Raw genomic sequence first — 20368 nt, forward strand, 5'->3', positions numbered from 1 at the left:
GTGTGTGTGTGTGTATATATGTGATTATATATCTCACATATATACACACACACAGGCTAGGATAAGGGTCAGCTGGCCCCAGCTTTATTAAGGCCAGCCATGCACGATTCATTTTCTTTCCTACTGAGAGCCAAATCCCTCCTGTTGAGCATTTGTCTACTCCCGGGGGGCACGGTATGTCCATCCCGGTCAAGAAAAGACAGTGACTATTGCTAGTGGCTATAGCAGCCACTAGCGATGATGGCAAGTTAATCCGGAAGGCTGGTTGTACCCAAAGTTGATTGAGTATTAACTTGGTACATTCAGCCTGCCCACACACAAGGTTTGAATCTCGGCCGGTTCCTGCTGAACCAGCCACGATTTGAACAGTCTATGGCCGGCCTTAGAACCCATTCACACTTTTGCATGCATTAAAAACACTTTGAGCAAATCTTTAATGCACAAATACACCTGCACTATTTTTGTCAACGCAACAACACAAAGCACTGACATCTGAGTATCGCAGTGTGCTACTGGGGCCTTATGGCCTTTGATCTATGGGATCCTAATAAATATAAATGGTACATTTTTTTTTTTCAGTCTGTTACCAATAAAACATATGCATTTTACAGACACTGGCTGACAATATTAGCAAATGTATACAGAGAACAAAAGACCTTGTATACGTGTACAAAGGTAAAAGATTTAGTAGTAATTTGTAAATGCCATCGTTGTAGACAGAGGGACTTGTGAAAAATCCCATTTTACGCAGCTGTTCTTTGCCTTGCACTCCTTACTTAGACTGCCCATGCAATGCAGCTTTTTCAATAAAAATGTAATTGGAGAAAAGCCCATTGTCTTCAAATAACATCAGATGTTCTTTTCTTCCCTGCTTATCTAGACTAGACCCCAGCACAGTGAAACACTATTTCCTGTGGAGAATCAGAGTAACCAGCATTCTGAAAACACACTGCAAGTGATGAGCAATTCCAGTCCTAAATATATGTTCACACAGACCCCCCTTGCCCCATTCTCTTATCACTGGAACCTTCCTGGAAGCAATCCGGACATTTATACAGGATATAAACCCTTACAAGCAGGCTCCAGTACTTTGGTGAACAGTAGGAATAATGGCACAGATATTTTTTTGCAGTCAATATTTACAATCAGTCTTATCCAGAAATGTAAAACGGAAAGCAGTTTATATGGCTCAGGCTGCTGCTTCACAGCAAGAGGTTTCCTGGAATTGTTGCCAAGTCATTCGTGTAATCCAGAGCAACAACAAAGCTAAAAGATGTACACCAAGAGGAATGAAATCCTAGGCCAGGATTGAAAATACATGGGAAGGTTGGCTAAATCTGGCATTAGATGGAAATACTTTGCATCAAAAGTGTAAGTGTGGAAACATTAAATTGCTGCTAGAATGGGAAATTATAAAAGCAGCACAGACAGTTTTAAATCAAATGTTTACATTCAGGGGCGGCCCCCATCCATTGGGGGCACCGGGGTGCCGCTCCCCCAATCCATGCAGGGCGCCAGATGCATGGATTCCAATGGAGTTTTTTTTTTTCTTTTTTTGAAGCACGTGATAAGAGCCAGAGGCTCTAATAGGATTCAAAAAAGGGTGGGTCTGGGGCGTAGAGCACTGCGCCCTAAGCCCACCTAGTTGTGAAACAATAGCGAATGAATATGGTGTGGTGCGGTCCGTCTGCGACCCAACCCACTGGCCCATTGAGCACCAGCCGCCACTGTTTACATTATTATGCCAAAATCAATTTTAGCTGCCAATCAACATTTGATTCAGCAGCAATTATGATATGCATGGATGAGATTGAAGATTCTGGTGTATAACAGTGATGAGCATTTGATTCAGATTCAGCCATATGTAAAGATCCCACTGAAACCAATTAGAGTCACGACTTTTTAAAATATAAATGTTCCCACAGACATCACATGAGCCACAGAATCCATCAGGTTTAAGCTAGGATATGGTAATGGCAGTGTCTAAGCACTTCAGATAAATACAGGCCAGGTCCAACACAAAACAAGTGTTCTCAGAATGCATTAACAGTACAATAAGGAAGACACAATGAGTCGGCGCACGACAGAAGAGATCTCAGAAAAGACTTTGACCAAGTCTACCAATGTCAGAATCGCAGCGAGACGTCTTAAGATATAGGAAGATGCTGAAGAAAAAGAGGGTCTCACTACTTATAATATACAGACAGACCAGATAATTAAATCAGAAGTCAGCAGGTATACGAAACATATATGATCCAACTCTTGCAAACTAATCCGATTCCTTTAAAATCCTTAAAAAATCCCTATATCTGTCTGAGGTGTATGAAGGTGGGAAGTAAATCCTACTTGTAGACAACTTTCATCAGGTCAATCTATAAACAAAGGAGGTATAAGACAACATATATAATGCGAATCTTTATATATGTCGTCTTATACCTGCTTTGTTTATAGATTGACCTGATGAAAGTTACCTACAAGTAGGATTTACTTCCCACCTTCATACACCTCAGACAGATATAGGGATTTTTTAAGGATTTTAAAGGAATCGGATTAGTTTGCAAGAGTTGGATCATATATGTTTCGTATACCTGCTGACTTCTGATTTAATTATCTGGTCTGTCTATATATTATAAGTAGTGAGACCCCCTTTTTCTTCAGCATCTTCCTATATCTTAAGACGTCTCGCTGCGATTCTGACATTGGTAGACTTGGTCAGAGTCTTTTCTGAAATCTCTTCTGTCGTGCGCCGACTCATTGTGTCTTCCTTATTGTATTGGTATTTAGTGATTAATACTAGAGTTGGCTGCATATAGAATCGGATTGAATCCGAATCTCAGAGTCATTTATTCATTTATAACGAGCTGCGGCATATTAGAGGAATCCTCCCACTCGGATACATACGTGACAGCGCATTTATCACCCCACTATTTTTTCCCATTAACAGTACAATATCTACTGTACATGTCTATGAAATGGATGAATGGCATCTGTGCCTATGTACTTAAAGTGGTTCTAAAGTTAAAAACACTTAACCTTAATGCATTCTCTGCATTAAGTAAAAAAATAAAATAAAATGGTTTCACCACTTGCTCATTGCTCATCCCCCCCCTTTTGCGGTCAGTCGAATCCTGTGCAGAGGGAGCTGGGGGTTTGGCCAAGCCATTAGTCTCTATGGACGCACACAGCCCAGCTCGAGAGTGCACCTGCATGTGTGCCCCCATAGCACATGGCTTGCTATGGCAGCACACACAGGAAAGGGGAGGAGCAGAGTGCCTGTGGGGGACCCCTCTGTGCAAAATCATTGTACAGAGCAGGTAAGCATACCCTCTTATTTTTACCAAAAAATGGCTTTAAAACCACTTTAATTAGATGGCTTCAGACATTAGACTGTGTTTTAATATGCAAGCAAATTCTAATGACCATGCAATGTCAATGGCAGTGTTTTGCAAATACCTAAAGTATTTCTGGCAACATTACAGATGTACAAGGGTACATTCTTAAAGGATTCTGCTACACAGAATAGAGGACTCCGATAACGAAATTCTTCATAAACGGTACAAGAGTATTTCTACTTGAGAAACTTTAAGAGAATTTATCATACAAAACAAAACATGCTGATATAAAAGCAAATACTTGCTTCGTTGGCGAAGTAAGGGATGGGTCTACAGTATATTTACTGTATACTTTGGTTCTGTAAGCAGCTCTGCATCCGATTTTCTAGTTGTCATCAAATGCAAAGCAGATTTGTAATACCACAGGCATATTATATCTCTGATAACAGCATTTAACCAAACACATTACAATTTTGCATAGGACTTGTACATTCAGTAGAATGTCTACTGATAACGGATGACCACATAGAGGTAAGTCTAGCATAAATTAATTCCTCTGTTTTGATTGGACTCTGGTAGGTTCGACCACCCGCTGAGTATCTCAGCAGGAAGAATACCCCTAGGCAACCGCAACACACACCATTGGGTTACACCATTGTTTTGGTGTATGCTAAAACAATGGTGTAACCCAGGCTGTGAGGATCTTTCTTCAAAGCCCTAAGAAGGTATATAAAGGGGCAGGTATTGCCACTGCCAGAAAGAGTCAAGTAAAATTTTAAATGGCCACAGTGTAAGAGCTGGGGTACCCAGGATATTTAAGAGCTTGTTTCCCCCAGAAGACATGGGTAGATATAGGTTGCTGTCATACAATGCACATTTAAAAGAACAGTCTTAAAAAGTAAACTGCAGGTCAACATACCCAAAATGTAACATGCAGGACTTTTCCAGCACATCACAACAGTGGGTACAGACACTACTCTGAAAAGATTTGATAACCGAATCTTCTTGCATTGTAAAATGTAGCTAAAGACATGCCATAGTGGGAAAATAAACTTGCCAGCATCCACCCAAAACAAAGTTTTCCCATTTCAAACAGGCTTTGCAAATGGTGACATAATCCCATTACAGGTTTTCTTAGAAGTCAGTACATAAGTACACAGATTCTAAAATGCATCACAAGTATTTGGTCTGTATGAGAAAAAAATTATTTGGAGCAATTTGGATTGTCAAGACAAATTCTCTTAATGGTTCACCTTATTCATCTCTGGAGAAGACAGATATATTTTCAAATAAGAAAAAATAAAGCACTAGAAAAATGTCAAAGCCAGTTATATAGGACTGAACTGAGCAAAATAGAAAGTCAGTTTTTAGTCTAGTAAATATCTCCATCCCCTGGGGATACTATCAGAAATAACATTCTATTGGATATAAATACATTATCAGCATAGCATACATATATTTAACATTATTTCTGCCTTCTAAGCAAAAGACTAAAATAAATAAAAAACGTGAGACATTTCTTCAATCCCAGGAAAAAACTGTAGCGCATAAGGTAACAATAAGGCACTCCACAAGATAAGTAACCCGAGGTGGTGAACCTTGAGGAAAAAATCTTTGCATTCCCTGGGACAGAACTGAATAAAAGTCTATACCGCATAACAAAATACAATAAATAAGGGAGATTTTCAGAGGAACATTGAAGGGGGATTTTCAGTCAGCATTTGTCACTCGTGTGTCTCCACTGCTATACCGACATGAGCGTGACGAATAGTACGGCCATGCAGCTTATACCCATCCAGTGATACAGTTGCTATACTTCCAGGACTTCTTCCCTCAGCAGGAACATGACTAACAATTTCATGGTCATAAGGGTCATAGTCGCCTCCCATTGGTGTCATTTTATGTAGTCCATGCTTAATGAATACGCTCTGCAGTTTCCCATCAATCGAAGACAAGATATCAGACATGTCCTTCATTCCCTCCTTGGTGGCTTGCTCAGCAGCGTCCTCCAGGATATCAGCCACCTCCACCAGATCACGACAGAAGCTCTGGATGCCTATAATTAAAAAAAATTAATAAATGAGCTCAATCAGTATAAGCAACAGATATCAAATGTGTCCTAGTAAAGCCGATTAATTTCCAATCATTCAGTAAGTAACCTGAATGCTAAATCATTTTATATACTTTACAAGTATATACATTATTTAGACAGCCCTGAATATGCTTCAGTTCAGATAACAAGATGAGCCAAAAGGAACAGAACAAAACACACTCCTGGGATCTCTTGGTAACTGTATCCATTAAACTATATTGCACTCCTTCCAGGACAGTACCTCAGATCACATAGGATGTGGAAACTAGCAAGACACACTTCATTGCGTAGTTTTACCACCAAAGATGTTAATTAAAAGAAACCAAAATACTTACAAGCCAAATAGATAAAAACATACATAGATCCAAGTGGATCAACTGTGTGGACAAGGGAATGTCCGGCTGCCAAGTGTGGCGACCTCACGTGACTCAGATTTCGTTATAGACGCCATCAGGGGCGCCCCTGATGACAAAAACGCATCGGGAGATGCCGAGTCACATGACATTGCCACACTTGAAAGCCGGACATTGTGTCGGTTGGAAACATTTCCTCCTCCACAACGTTTGTCATTTGGATCTACATGCGATTTTATCTGTTTGTCTTGTGAGTATTTTGGTCTCTTAATAAACATCTTTGGGGGTAATACTATGCAATGAAGTGTTTCTTGCTGGTTTCCACATCCTATGTGATCTGAGGTACTGTCCAGGATGGAGTGTGATAGTTTTATTGATACAGTTGCCAAGAGATCCCAGGAGTGTGACAGCTTGATATTACTAAAAGGCTTTGACTACTTTTGATCAAGTAGTCCAACATTTGGAGTAAGGGTCAGTGTGTGTGTCCTCTATCGGTGGCAGCTTTTCATTAGCACCTGTTGTGTGGAACCACAGTCACTGGATCCCTATCTATGAACTTCACTCAAGTTTATTTGCTGCACTTATTTAATATTGTTGACGTTGTTTTCTCCAGGAAACTGTGATAGCTGCTTAGTTTGGATTTTATCATTATACTGTTTACCACGAGCGCAGGTGTTTTTGGGTTTTGTAAATAAATGGGCTTCCTTAATGTAATGCAAATTAAAATGTACAGCAACGGACCAGCTAGGTGTGAATGGACACGAATGTCAAATAGGCCTGATAAATCCAGAAGTGAATTTGTGTTGTGTTCTTTAACCACTTAAGCCCCGGAGGATTTGGCTGCTAAACGACCAGGGGGTATTTTGCGATTCGGCACTGCGTGACTTTAACGGACAATTGCGCGGTCGTGCGACGCTGTACCTAAACGAATTTGACATCCTTTTTTTCCCACAAACAGAGCTTTCTTTTGGTGGTATTTGATCACCTGTGTGATTTTTTGATCACGCGCTATAAACAAAAAAAAGAGCGTAAATTTTGCAAAAATAGCAATATTTTTCACATTTTTTAAAAAATTCCCCCAAAAAAAATGTAAAAATCAAAATTTAACATTTTCGGCCAATTTGTTTTATGCTACCTATGTTTGGTAAAAAAAAAAAAAAAAAGGCAAAAAGCGTATTTTGATTGGTTTGCGCAAAATATTATCGCGTTTACTAACAAAGGGAAAGATTTTTGTCATTTTTGTTGTTTTTTTTTAAACGCGTAATGGCGGCGATCTGCGATTTTTTTGCGGTACTGCGACATTGCGGCGGCCAGATCGGACCCTTGACTGACATTTTTGACACTTTTGGGGTTACCAGTGACATTTCTACAGTAATCAGTGCTATACATATGCACTGTTACTGTAAAAATACACTGGCAGTGAAGGGGTTAACTTTTTTGAAAGGGAGGGGCTATGTGTGTCCCTAGGGGCGTGCTTTCTACTGTGATTGGCTGTGGCTTCAGCTGTATGAACGGTGATCAACGGTTCTACATAGTAGAACCGTATGATCATCAATCATACACAGGGGAGAATGACAGGCAGCTTGTTTACACAAGCCGCCTGACTTTCTCCCTCTCCCCCGCCGATCGCAGAGTGACCGGCGGACATCGGGTCCGCCGGTCACACACGCGCGGGGGGCCCGTGACCACGCGGGAGCGCGCCTCCGGGGGCGCGCGCTCGCTCCCTAGACCCTCACAAGCAAGCGACGTAGACCTACGTCAGTTTGCCTGTGAGGGGCTGACCGCCGACGTAGATAGTCGTGCGGCGGTCGGCAAGTGGTTAACAGAGAGGCGTGCGAGGATCCAAAATAGTCAAACATTAGCAAATTCTATTTGAACTATGTCCCGTTAAATTTAGGCTTGGTTCACACTAGTGCCCCTTAATTCCCATGGAACTTTCAGATTATGTAGTGTGACCTTGATGTGACTTTAGATGTCGTTCGCAAACTCTATGGCGCCAAATCACACCAAAGTTGCACAGGAACCTTTCAAAATCCCACCACACAGTCGCATTGATGTGACCTGGCTCCATTGAACACAATACGATTTCCCTCGTCATGTTTTCTCAAGTTACATCAGAAATCGCACCTGTGTGAACCGAGCCTTACAGTTACAATTTTAAAACACATGACTTGACTTGCATAAAGTATCCAAAACTAAAAAGGTTTGCTTTTAGTAACAGAGTAGGATTTTTATTGGGGCCTTTGGTGTCTGTGCCTTCGTTAGGGAGATTCTCCATTTGCCCTCTTTACCATTGTCATCTAAAGAGAAAAATAAAAAAAAAATCCAAATTTTCGGGTTGACATCAAAACCGCAATATAGGGGGAACACTTCCAATAGGCACACTAGTCCTAGTGACACCCTGGAATTCCCTCACTTTGGAGGGATGGGACACGAAGTAAAGAGAAATCACCAATATGGGACAAATGGCAAAAAAAAAAAAAAAACTGAGGGATTATAATCCTGCTATATCTATCCAAAGTGAAAAAAAAAAAAAAAGTATTGCTGTTAGTGATGCTTTTATTTCAGAAAAGTAAAATCTGATCCATTCCATTCTTTGCTCCTCTACATCTTCTAACTACTGCTGATGGACAGTGGATAATGACAGAGAATCAGCGTTTACGTGTAAAAAGCACCCAATAAAAGTTTGATTGATTACATTGTAATTGATGCTTTGCCTCGAGTGTTAATGGCTCGAATGAAAGAAGCACATTACTGTCTTTCACATGCATAAGGAACCATACAGAATTTAAAAAATGCATCTTGTCCTAGAATCCCCTTTCAAACAAAGACACCATTTAGGAGAAACACTCAGGTCACAGGCTCCAGTGTACTACAGAAAATGATAAAGCCAGAGGTATCACAAATCAGAACTGACAACACTCTGGTTGGACACTAAATACAGAAGCATTATTTCTTTTCATTAACCCTGCCCTCATCAAGCGAAAGTAACTCATTTCCTGGACTACATCCAGCTTTGCCTAAAGATTCACATGCACATCTGTGTATAGCATGCCTGAACAGACAGTCACGGGAAATTCAGTCAGGATAGCAGCCAGGGCAATTACCTTTTTTTTTTCTTAGTTTAACTGTCAAATGCCATTCATGGCCTCCGATATCTTACCAAATATTTTGGCGTCCTCCACAAACTTCTGAGTTCTTTTTCTGACATTTTCAGAATCACTTATAGCCTTCTGGTAACGTTCCTAGCAAACAAAGACAAATTAAAGTACATATTTAGCGAGGCTTCAGGTTATATATAACCCTTACACAGCAACCATTTACCAAATATCCCAAGTAGGTGCCTTTACCTCAGATAAACTCTAGATCAGGGGTATTGAAATAAAATACACAAAAGGTCCAGTCAGTAAAATACTCTTCCAGCAGAGGTCCGAATTGCATGTTTGTGCGATGACCGCCCTGTATCCTCACAACCAATCACCTGCTTGAAAACTTGGGTAGCCTTCTGCCCTTTGTTCATAGCTGTCCTGCCTCCAGCTGTTGGCTCTGTGAGAATGGCAGTGGTGATGGCTGTGGGCAGAACGACTCTAAAGGGTGGGGACCGCAGGGGTCCAGATAAGACATTAAATGGGTCCGGACACGGACCTAGGTCCGCCATTTAGTGATGCCTGCTCTAGATCGAAAAACTGAATTGTCAGTACCCCCCACTATGCTTTTGGACAGAGAGGCGGCTCAGAAGCAAGCCCGCACCAGTGCCTCCATCGCAAGCAGATTTCCATGTTGGGGATTCAGCAGGGAGGGGGGGGTCAAGGAGTGCAGGAGGGGTACCCCAGAAGAGGAATGGGGCTGCTCTGTGCAAACCACTCTACAGAGCAGGTAAAAAAGATAAGTTATTTTAAAAAAAAATAAAATCCCACCCTTTAGGCTGCATTCACACCTAGCGTCTGAGAATTTTTCTTTTTTGCGTGGCTTTAGTGTATTTTTATGCAGAGTTTTTGAGCTTTAGCTTTGTTTATTGGCCAATAGAGTACACTATCATCTGTTGATAGGTTTTTCAGCTTTTTTAGTTATTTCATTTTTTTTTTTTTTTATGGTTAGGGTAAGGGTTTAGATATTTTTGTGAGGGTGTCAATACTACTACTACTACTACTAATAAAGATAAATAAATTAAAGGAAATACACAAAAAATAAATACAATAAATGAATAGTATGAAATAATGAACCCCTAACCCTTTTAAAAAAAAAATTAAACAAAACCATAACTTAACAACCTAAGACAAATTTTAATTGTTAAAATTATTCTTATTAATTGTTTGGGTAGATTAGTTATTACATTTTTTAAAGGTTAGGGGTTATTTGTTATGTATTATTACACCATAATTTTATATTTGATGATTTTTAGTCATTTGTGTATTTATTTTACATTTATTCATAGGATTATACCTATTTTTTTTCTTCACGTGCGCAAACACACCAAAAATACGCAAATCTGCGAAATTTGAGCTACAAAAAAAAAAGCTCCAGAACTTTGAGCTTCAGGCGACTTGGAGTGGAGATGTGAAGCATCTCCATAGAGAATTAATTTTTTTAAAGCTTCAAACTCCAAAACACTGAGGTGTGAATGGGGCCTTACAATCACTTTAATCTAGCCCCACTTAATCACATACAAGAATACAATGCTGCACAAATATTCTTAACTATGGGAGAAGGTCCAGGTAGTCCATGTAACTTATCCCTCAGCAATTCACCACTGGTCCTAACTAAACTTTGGATAGTGTATTAATGCAAGTAGTGCCGCAATAAAGCACATGCACGAACATGCATTATGTTGCACGTTACTGTGTGCTGCCTTAGTGCTTTGGATACCTTTCAAAATAAATGGCACCACGACACATTATGTGTGTTACCGCAACACAAAGTGTGAATTTGACCTCAGGACCGGTTCGTACTGCGCAGTACTGTGTGATTCACATATGATTCGATCAGAGCCCATTCCTTCTGAATGGGCCAAATCGCTCTGGAACGCAGAAAAATGAATGCATGCACTACTTCAAAAAACGCACTGCAACCGGATACTTTTAACATGTAACTTGGTGCAGGCATACACTGCTTGGGACCCACATTTAGAGAGTGTGGTTGAAACTAACAGCTGCTGATTGCAACTGCAGTACATTTTGAACACAGTGTGGGAAACCCATGGAACCCATACAGCAGGCGTCTCTTCATTTAGCAAAACCCTGCCTCTGCAGCAAATAAGGAATGAAACTTTAGAATTTCATTCAACCTATTTGTGACAGAAATCTTCTACGTTACAGAAACAAAAAGTTCTAATTCTGAAAAGCCGACATCCTCAGCAATTCAGTACTGACCTTTTGGGCCACAATAAGTTTCACATTAGGTGAAGTAGGTCATTTTGCAAATGACCAGCATATAGTGATCAGCAACATCTCTACACTTGCAAAATAGACTGGCATGGAACTCACTGTTAAATCTCGCACTTCCTCCTCCAGCTTCATAGCTCTCCTCTCTAGAGTCCTCACAATGTAGGATCTATCGTCCACAGTGCTGTCATCCACAGTGGTCTGGTCTCCAGCACTTCTCTGCTGAGGAGCTGCACTGTATGCGCATACACAACTCCTGAAATGAGATAATGAGTGAGAAACATGGTAAGATTGTAGGGAAAATCCTAATGTTTACTGGTTTGTACGTTTAATCAAGTCAAAACTAGAGACATCAAGCAGCCTAAAGCTGGCCATAAATTATCACAATTCAGAGGGTACCACTAATTTCAGTCCACCTACAGCTGTTCCTGTTCATGAGAAGTCAGTTAATGAATCAACTTCTCGTGAACAGTCCTGCTGGAAAGTTGTCTTTCGATCAGCACGTGCAGCCAACAGTTGCAGCACTGAACAGTGTATTCTGACAGCAAGGGAGTCCCACACTCAGAATACAATGACATAGCGGGGAGGATTATTGCATGCACATCGGATCTTTAGACCGCTGTAAAGCCAGCCTATGACTGCCTTTCAAGTGATAACTGAATTTTGTAATAATGGTCATGGTACGTCCCCAGCGTAGCTTGCACTTATTCTACTCTGCCTTCCGGTGTGCCGTCAGAATAGGCGACCCATCAGATTAGGTAAGGAAGAGACGTTCCGTCAGCGGAATACTTTCTGCACATGCAGGTTTGCTAATGTGACAGAAGACCTGCAATCAGAAGGCAGCAGCTGACATGTTACTACACCCAGCTTTGTTTTGAAATTCACAATCATTTTAGCAATAAATTGAGCGAATATAAATATAGTATACTGACATCTGATGCCGTTTTGAATGTTAGATTTTGAAAGAAGCTGGACGCCAGCAGTAGAAAGGTGGTGGAGGCCATCTTGGTACACCCTGCATCGGTCAGCGCTAAACCTTTAGTCTTTGAAAATGTAACATGAAAACAGCGTGACAGATCTCAATATACTATATTGATGTATATACTTGCACTTTATTTGTTAAAGACCGTGAAATTTTAAAAAGTAGCTGGCTGTAGTAAGACGTCCGCTGGCGCCTTATGACTGCTTGTGTTCTGTGAGAATAGCAAACCTGCGCATGCGCGGTAAGTATTCAGCTGACAGAACGTCACTTCGGTTACCTAATTTGACAGAACACTGGCATTGCCGCTGCACATGTCTTCCTGCTGCAGACCTGTGAGCAGTCTACACACTCTGTATCAGAAAGATATCAGCAACACCTATTAAAATACAAACTGGTCACATAGCGAGAAGGTATCATTTAAAAAAATAAAAAATCCTAGTTACTGGCTGCCAAAATTTCTCCTTCCCAATTCTCATTTGGGGCCCTGCAGGATTTGTCAAGGGGCTCAGGAAATACATGAAAAAAGTGCTAAAATGTAAGAATACAGACACTTTATCATGCAAGTGGTCTCTTCCTAATTTAGTAAAAGGTCAAACAAATATAATCATTTCTGCAGTGTAACTTCTGTAATTGGTTTGAGTAATTAACATTACTTTGTAAACTTTTTGCGCTAAATAAATCTAGTAAAATTAATTTTCTTCCCCATTTTGCTGTGAACTTCTGGGCCACTTTTCGTCATGATGTGAGATATTATATTAAGCCCAACCAACTCACATAGGATCTGAATGAGAGACACTGGTTATAGAAAAATAGGAACAGTTTTTATAAAATCTCTATTAAGTATATAAACAAATAGAAAGCTTTCATAGCTTTTCTGAGACAAAGGCAGAGTGACACTTTAAAACAGATATAGAATACATTTTTATTTTGCCTAAAAAAAAAATTACCTTTACAATGAATGCATATTTTCCTTGGTTTTACTCAGATTTGTAATAGCACATAAGGATGATGACACACACCATAACCTGATGTGTGGTTGGTCGTTTAAAATGAATGGTTATAAGTAGCTACAGCGACAGATTTCTGACAAATTGAGTCAACAACTTTATTACATGTCAAGCCCTTTGACCTCAAACATCCTAGCAAGGAACCATCCTACAAGGAGGACAAAATTAGTGGTGTCAGCACATGCAATGTTCTTGTAGACAGAGGAAACCAAAAGGAATTGCATTTCTTTTCATCTGGGCTACTAATTTTGTACAATTAGACCTAAATTGCAGACTCCATCAAAACTGAAGTCAATTTCCAGGCTGGCTGAAACATTCACACGGTTAGTGATGGTGTGTCATATTGCTGCTAAAAAAAAAAAAAAGAAAAAAACTGAACCGATACCCCCCATCCACACATCCAAGGAGGATGGGGAAATCCTCCTCACTAGGTCATTAAATTCTCATCAATTCTGACATTCATGTACAGGAAGCAATGTCATGCCCATTGTTTAGGTATAGGGTGTCCTGTAAATTCATTTAAAGCAGGGTATACACATGGAGCTATTTTTTTTTTGTTCAACCGGCTGGTTGAAGGAAAATGAACGCACAGATCCACGCATCAACACAAAAACGAGGTGTATAGAAGGATCTCTCTCGCTATGCTATAGTATTCTGATAGCCGGGCATCTGTTGAACAGACAGCGATACACGAATACTGAAAGTCAGCTGGTTCCTGCTGAAGCAGTGTGATCAGTTGTATTCTGACAGCGGCAAAGTCCCTCTGCTGTCAGAATACAACTGCTCAGCAGGAGTGATTCCCCCATCCTCATTGAATGTGTCCATGGTGGAACTGGTTTTTATCCCTCAATCTACTGTTTGAGCGAAAACCAAAAAACGGATCATCTATGGGCTCCCTTATGGCCCGTACACACGATCCGAAAATCAGACGAAAAATAACGCTTGTGAAAGGATCGAACGATAATCTGATCGTTAGTACACAGCTTACGGGAGGCAATCACGTCAGTTCGCCCGATATTATCCGGTCGTGCAAGCATAAACACATCGTACGATAATCGTATTATCAGTATGTTGATCGTCCGAAAAAAATGGTGAGCAGTAGACAGCGCATGAGCAGTAGACATTTTCCCCTCACACGCTACAGCGTGGTTACGCATACCAGAAGCTTTTGAATCATCGTCCGAGAAAATTAGTATCGTAAGTGACCTCTCCCATTTGCGAATATAATTGAGAGTTCCTAGCAACCAAACAAAAACGGACAGAGAGTCGTCCGATTTTCGTATCGCGTGTACTGGGCATTAGTGTGATGGTCAGTAGTCCAAACCTTACACAGGTTATCCATTAGGAACACCGACCATACCTTGACTGGCAGACATCAAGCTGAACCCCTCCCAACTTACACCAACATCCCTCCCTTCATTCTGTTTCCTCACAGAAATCACACAGCATTCATCCGGTAATGTTCATTTTCAATCATTTTATTTACACAAACACTATTGTTTGAATTTGTATTAGAATAACTGTTTAAAGAAGGCATACTGTGCTTAGCAGGTCTATGAAACTAAAGATGTGAAGGCCAAGAAAGGAGATCACTGTTACAACAAAATAGTTGTCCCCTCCCCCACTCTGTCCTGTTGAGGCTGTGGAAGGTCGCTATGAAAGTGTCAAACAATAAAAACATCCCCAAACCAGACACTACAGAAACGGTGATACAGCAGCTCAGTTTGCCTTACATTACGCTAATCTATTCTCAAGAACTGAAAGAGGAAATGCAGACTGCATATGTCATTCTTTATCTAGAATGTCTTTTGTGTCCTATTGCACGCAAGGCATTAAAAAAAGCCCAGAGACTGTGGCCAAAGACCTTTCCAACTCCATTTCTGCTTGCTCTGAATTTAAACATCTCAGATTTTATTACAATCCATGTAACTTACAAAGCCATCCATAACTTGGCACCCAGCTACATCACTAACTTGGTCTCAAAATACCAACCAACTCGTTCTCTTAGTTCCTTTCACGACCTCCTGTTCTCTAGCTCCCTTGTAACCTCTTCCCATGCTCCCCTCCAGGACTTCTCCTGAGCCTCTCCCATCCTCTGGAATGCTTTACCCCAATCTGTCTGACTATCTCCTACTTTGTCCACTTTCAGACGATCACTGAAAACTCATCTCTTCAGAGAAACCTATCTGACAATCACCTAACAACTGTACTTTTATTTTCTCCATCAGCCCATCCCCCACAGTTGTTACCTCTTGTATCTCTTGACCCGCCATCTTAGATTGTAAGCTCTAACGAGCAGGGCCCTCTGATTCCTACTGTATTAAAGTGTATTGTATTTGTACTGTCTACCCTCAAGTTGTAAAGCACTGCGTAAACTGTTGATGCGATATAAATCCTATACAATAATAATCCCTACTGAGGGACTTTATTTGCATCATGCAAAAAACAGCCTAAAAACCCATTCACATCAGTGCAACGTTAACACACACGCGTTAAACATTTTCTGCGTAAAAGCAGCCCAATAATGTGAATGGACTCTGCCTAAGACATCAAAAGCATACGTGTACCATTTCTGGCAGCACACCACAATGCATATTTAGCATCATTCCGAATAAATGGCATCGCATTGCACAAACATGCTGCATTCACTGCCACAATGCAAATGGGTACCTAAAGTAAACCTGTGCCTAGAGCAAGCACATTTTACTAGTTCCCTATTCAGAACAAGCAGTAATAGCACCGTAAAGTGAATTTTCACTTTTGCATTCAAATTTGCTATAACGGCTACTATAGGTTTGTTGTATGTTCCCATTCAAACACCATACCTTAAAATAATGAATATTTCTTGCCTTACAGGTTCCCCAGGAGAAGGCCTCATATCTGACTGCAAACATTTCTGAACAAGAGTCAGTCTGTCCCAATAGATAGGCTTGGGACAGAGCTTCCTCTCACAAATAGCCTGTCTAAATCTTTAACCCTTTGTTGTAAACTAGATTTGTACAATATCTGTTGTAACTAATCTTGAGATCTGCCAGGACAGTACACACATGGCTAGTTATGGCAAATGCATCAAATACTAGCCCCCCTCATAAACCAAGAGAACCAAGTTGGAGTTTTCAGAAAGGGCATTTAGGTCACTAGGTTTTGTCTAAGCATGGCTGGAGTTCCAATTCCTAGGCATTGGCAATCTACAAAACAATCCATTGGGAAATAGAACGTTGAGATGTGCCATTTGAGAAGGATGGAAGAAATGATTGCTCAACAACATAATAAATATGAGGTTTTTTTAATCAGTTGGTTGGGATTGGGAAAAGGCGATCTGATGTCAACCTTCTCTGTAAACCCACTTATAATGGGTTAAAAGAGAAGTATGGGATTTGGGAATTTTCTTTTTTTTTTTTAAATCATACTTACCCAGATGGATGCAGCATTGGTTCGATGCTGCATCTGTCCCCCGCCAGCTCTAACACTGAGAACCGAGTGATTAAACACTGCCACTCGCTCGGTTCTCCCAGCTCCCTGAGCAGAGAGCTGGTGACTGTCGTTTACCGGCTCTCTGCTCTTCCATCCCCCACCCCTTCGCTCAATGGAGCGCTGGGCTGTGGACAGGTGGGAGCAGCCAGCTCAGGCTCCCAGCAGGTCGCTGTAAGGCTGAGCCGGGTGGTGGTCCAGGCATGCTGGCAGATGCTGACCATATGGTCGGAGTTTTCCCCAGCCTGGACCAGCTCTGATGTCAGTAGACACCGGGCTTCAGCCTGCTGTTTGCTGAAAAAGGGTCACAGAACTACACTCCTTTGATCCACAAACAAGCTTTGGCTGTACGTGTCCTTTAAAGATGGTAAACTGTCCCTCTGTTAGAATTGTTTATCCCCAATTAGTTTATTAATATGCAATATTTTTCCCCTATTAGTTTATGTATTAATATGTGATACAGTATACAGTTATAGAATATCCCCCCACATTTAAAAAAAAAAAAAAAAAAAATGTATGTAATTTTAGAAGAGGTTGTTTAATATAAGTAAACATGAATATATATATTGCAGATTTGCTTTGTATAGGATAATAGGACTGGGTTGTTGAATGACCCCCACCCCCCTTTTCCTTTTTTTATACACTATTGTTTTTAAAATTTCAATAAAAAAAAAGGTAAGCATCCATTTTTTTTTTTTAGGATATATGAATGGGAACACTTTAAATACAATGTATCAAATATCTCACTCGTTTACTTTTATTAAATAAAAATATGAAGTTATATTAGTCAGATGGGTACATTACAGGCGGTCCCCGGGTTACAAACATCCAACTTACAAACGGAGAGAGACAACAGGAAGCGAGACGAAATCTAGCCCTAAGGAAGGAAAATTCACTCCTGTAAGCGTTGTCATGGGAAAAAGGTTTCTCCACCGAAGCTTTATCACCAATCCTGGTTTCCACAATAACCCAAATTTTTCAAAATACAGTTGTCATAGGGACAGAAAGTGAGGTGAAATCTTCTGAACAGGGGCACAGACAGCAAAACAAAGGGTACAGGGGTGTTACCCTTCCCTAGGCTATATAAAAAAAAAAAAAAAAATAATTCTTTTGGCTGGAGCCAAACTCAAAAAATTGTACCTGTTCCGACTTACAAACAAATTCGACTTAAACCTACAGTCCCTATCTGGTTTGTAACCGAGGGACCGCCTGTATTTAGATCAGTGATCGATAACTTGTGATCTTCTCATCAGCCATCCTTTGTTAGTGTACTTTATGTGTGGCCCAAGACAATTGCTCTTCTTCCAATGTGGCCCAAGAAGGTCACAAGGTTGGACACCCCTGCTTTAAAACAAGCCCTTATTCATTGTAGTTCCATCCATTGTGGAATTTCTTCTTTCAAAGCTCAGAACAGAAGCACTGAAATCCTTTTTCCTATTACTTTTTATTTCATCAGAACCTTGCAGCCTACCAACCACCCTCCAACAAACACACAAAGAGTTTGTTAGAAACCAAGATCCAATTTTTACTTAAGATTTGAGAAATAAAACCTTTACATTGAGTGATCAGGTATGGCTTCTTTGAAGTTCTAACTGCTCTTTAGGACCCGTACCTTTTGTTGTATTAGGCAGGCCAATAAAATAAATGAGCTGCCTTGATGCAACATGTTAACGTGTGCGCTAAAGCACCACAATGCTGTGAGCAGGCCTTCAGATTAGTAAGAAACCCGTTACTGCTCTACCAGGACCTACTGCAACCCGCTAAACATAGCAACAGCTATAGTTAATGTACATTGAGAGGTATAAAATTAATCAGTCTGATTTAACCACTTCCCGCCCGCCCTATAGGCAAATGACGGCGGGAAGGTGGTTGTATTATCCTGACACACCATCATATGACGGCGGCAGGATGGTGCGCAGAGCGTCGATCGGTGATGCGGCGTGTCACTCTGACACACCGCATCTCCGATCTGGGTAAAGAGCCTACTGACATAGTCTCTTTACCATGTGACCAGCCGTGTCCAATCACAGCTGGTCACATAGTAAATAGGAAGTGCCGTTGATCGGCTTTCCTCAGTTCGTGCCTGACAGGCACGAGTAGAGGAGAGCCGATCTGCGGCTCTCCCGACGGGGCGGGGGGTTGTCTGTGCTGGTAATCAGAGCATTGATTACCAGTGAAGACCCTTAGGGGGGAGCACTAGAACCACCAAGCCCACCCATGACCCCAGGGACGCCCACCATGGCCACCAGGGATGGCAATCAGGGCTCAGGGAGCCCGCCAGTGTCCTCCCCACAGGGCTCAGGGAGCCCGCCAGTGTCCTCCCCATCAGTGCTGCCCGCCAGTGCCCATCATTGCCATCCATCAGTGCCGCCCGCCAGTGTCCATCATTCCCATCCATCAGTGCAGCCCACCAGTGCCCATCAGTACCGCCCATCAGTGCAGGGAGAAAAGAAAAAAAACGTATTTACAAAATTTTATAACAAAAAAAAATAACTTTTTTTTCAAACTGTTCGGACTTTTTTTATTTGTTTAGCAAAAAAGAAAAACCTGGCGGTGGTCAAATACCACCAAAAGCAAGCTCTATTTGTGGGAAAAAAATGACATAAATTTGGTTTAGGTGCAGTGTTGCATGACTGCGCAATTGTCATTCAAAATGCAACAGCACTAAAAGCTATAAATTGAACTGGGCAGGAAGGGGGTGAAAGTGCCCTGTATTGAAGTGGTTAAACAATTCCCTAAAATTATGTTCAGTATGGAAGGTGATCGCACTACAAAGCTATTGGTAAACTGCATGCGTTTGGGGTGGGGGGGGGGGGACCATAGTAGGAAAAAAATGTAACCATTAACATATTGTACATCATACACAAACTACCGAAAATAACTCAGAAAGAGAACTGTGTGTGGGTTTTTTTTTTTTTCTGAGGAACTAACCAGCGCCTGACTTCAGTGGAAGCAAGTTATTTATCTTTAGCAGACTTAGGCTACGTGAAGGAGAGAGAGGGCAGAATGGATTCTGGGTGAGGCAATTCTCCTCCTCCTCCTCCTCCTCTCCCCTCACTGCACATCTGTTGCAGTTACAAACTCCATGTGAAGGGATGGGAACAGAGCCACAATACTTTACGTTTAAAAGACAACAGCCAATATATTAAAAAGAAAAAGGCTATATATTTCTATTTTTTCTTTTCCCCTTTCTTTAAAGACTATTTGTAAAAACCTTGTTTTTAACACAGGATTTCCATACTAGAAAAACTTTTCTCTAACACAAGCTGGCCATGATGGTGAATATCTGAAGGTTACAGGTTGAAAGACAGGATAGATAGGACACTGAAGCTTTATTGGTGTTGTAGTGATCAATTCCCAGAAAAGCTGCTATATACCCCACGAGCAAATCAATTTGTTTTCTAAAGTTATTCCTGCAGATATGTATAAAGCCACTCTTGTGGATACAAATGATTACACTAACTAGATGATCACTACCCAACTTTATGTTAGCCTGACAATGTATAGGTAACAACCGCCAATGTATAGGTAACAACCGCAGCAGACTAGCTCAAAATCTAAGGACAATGACAGGTGGAAAGTCATCACGTACTTAATTCTAAGGTGATTCTAGATGGAGTATTTCCCACTTTTAAAGTGAGAGTGACCCTAAGAACATTAAAAGAGAAGTACTGGAAAAAAAAAGTGAGAACTGAGCGATCAAACACCACTGATCGCTCGCTCAAGTTCTCCCCCTTTTCTCTGAGCAGA

General features: G+C 41.0%; 1 protein-coding gene across 1 annotated transcript in view; it reads right to left on the reverse strand.

Moving 5' to 3' along the window:
* Positions 1-4992: 4992 nt before the first annotated feature.
* The window catches only part of GRPEL2 (GrpE like 2, mitochondrial), a 28719-nt gene continuing 13343 nt past the window's right edge, over positions 4993-20368 (reverse strand). Inside the window, exons 2-4 of the mRNA XM_082257029.1 lie at positions 11261-11414; positions 8941-9022; positions 4993-5388 (exon numbers count right to left, since the gene is read on the reverse strand). Of these exons, the coding sequence (XP_082113155.1) occupies positions 5057-5388; positions 8941-9022; positions 11261-11414 (568 nt within the window). The 3' untranslated portion in view covers positions 4993-5056. The remainder of the gene's footprint in view (positions 5389-8940; positions 9023-11260; positions 11415-20368) is intronic.

The sequence above is a fragment of the Pelophylax lessonae genome (genome assembly GCF_965119305.1).
Source record: "Pelophylax lessonae genome assembly, chromosome: 4".
NCBI lineage: Eukaryota > Metazoa > Chordata > Amphibia > Anura > Ranidae > Pelophylax > Pelophylax lessonae.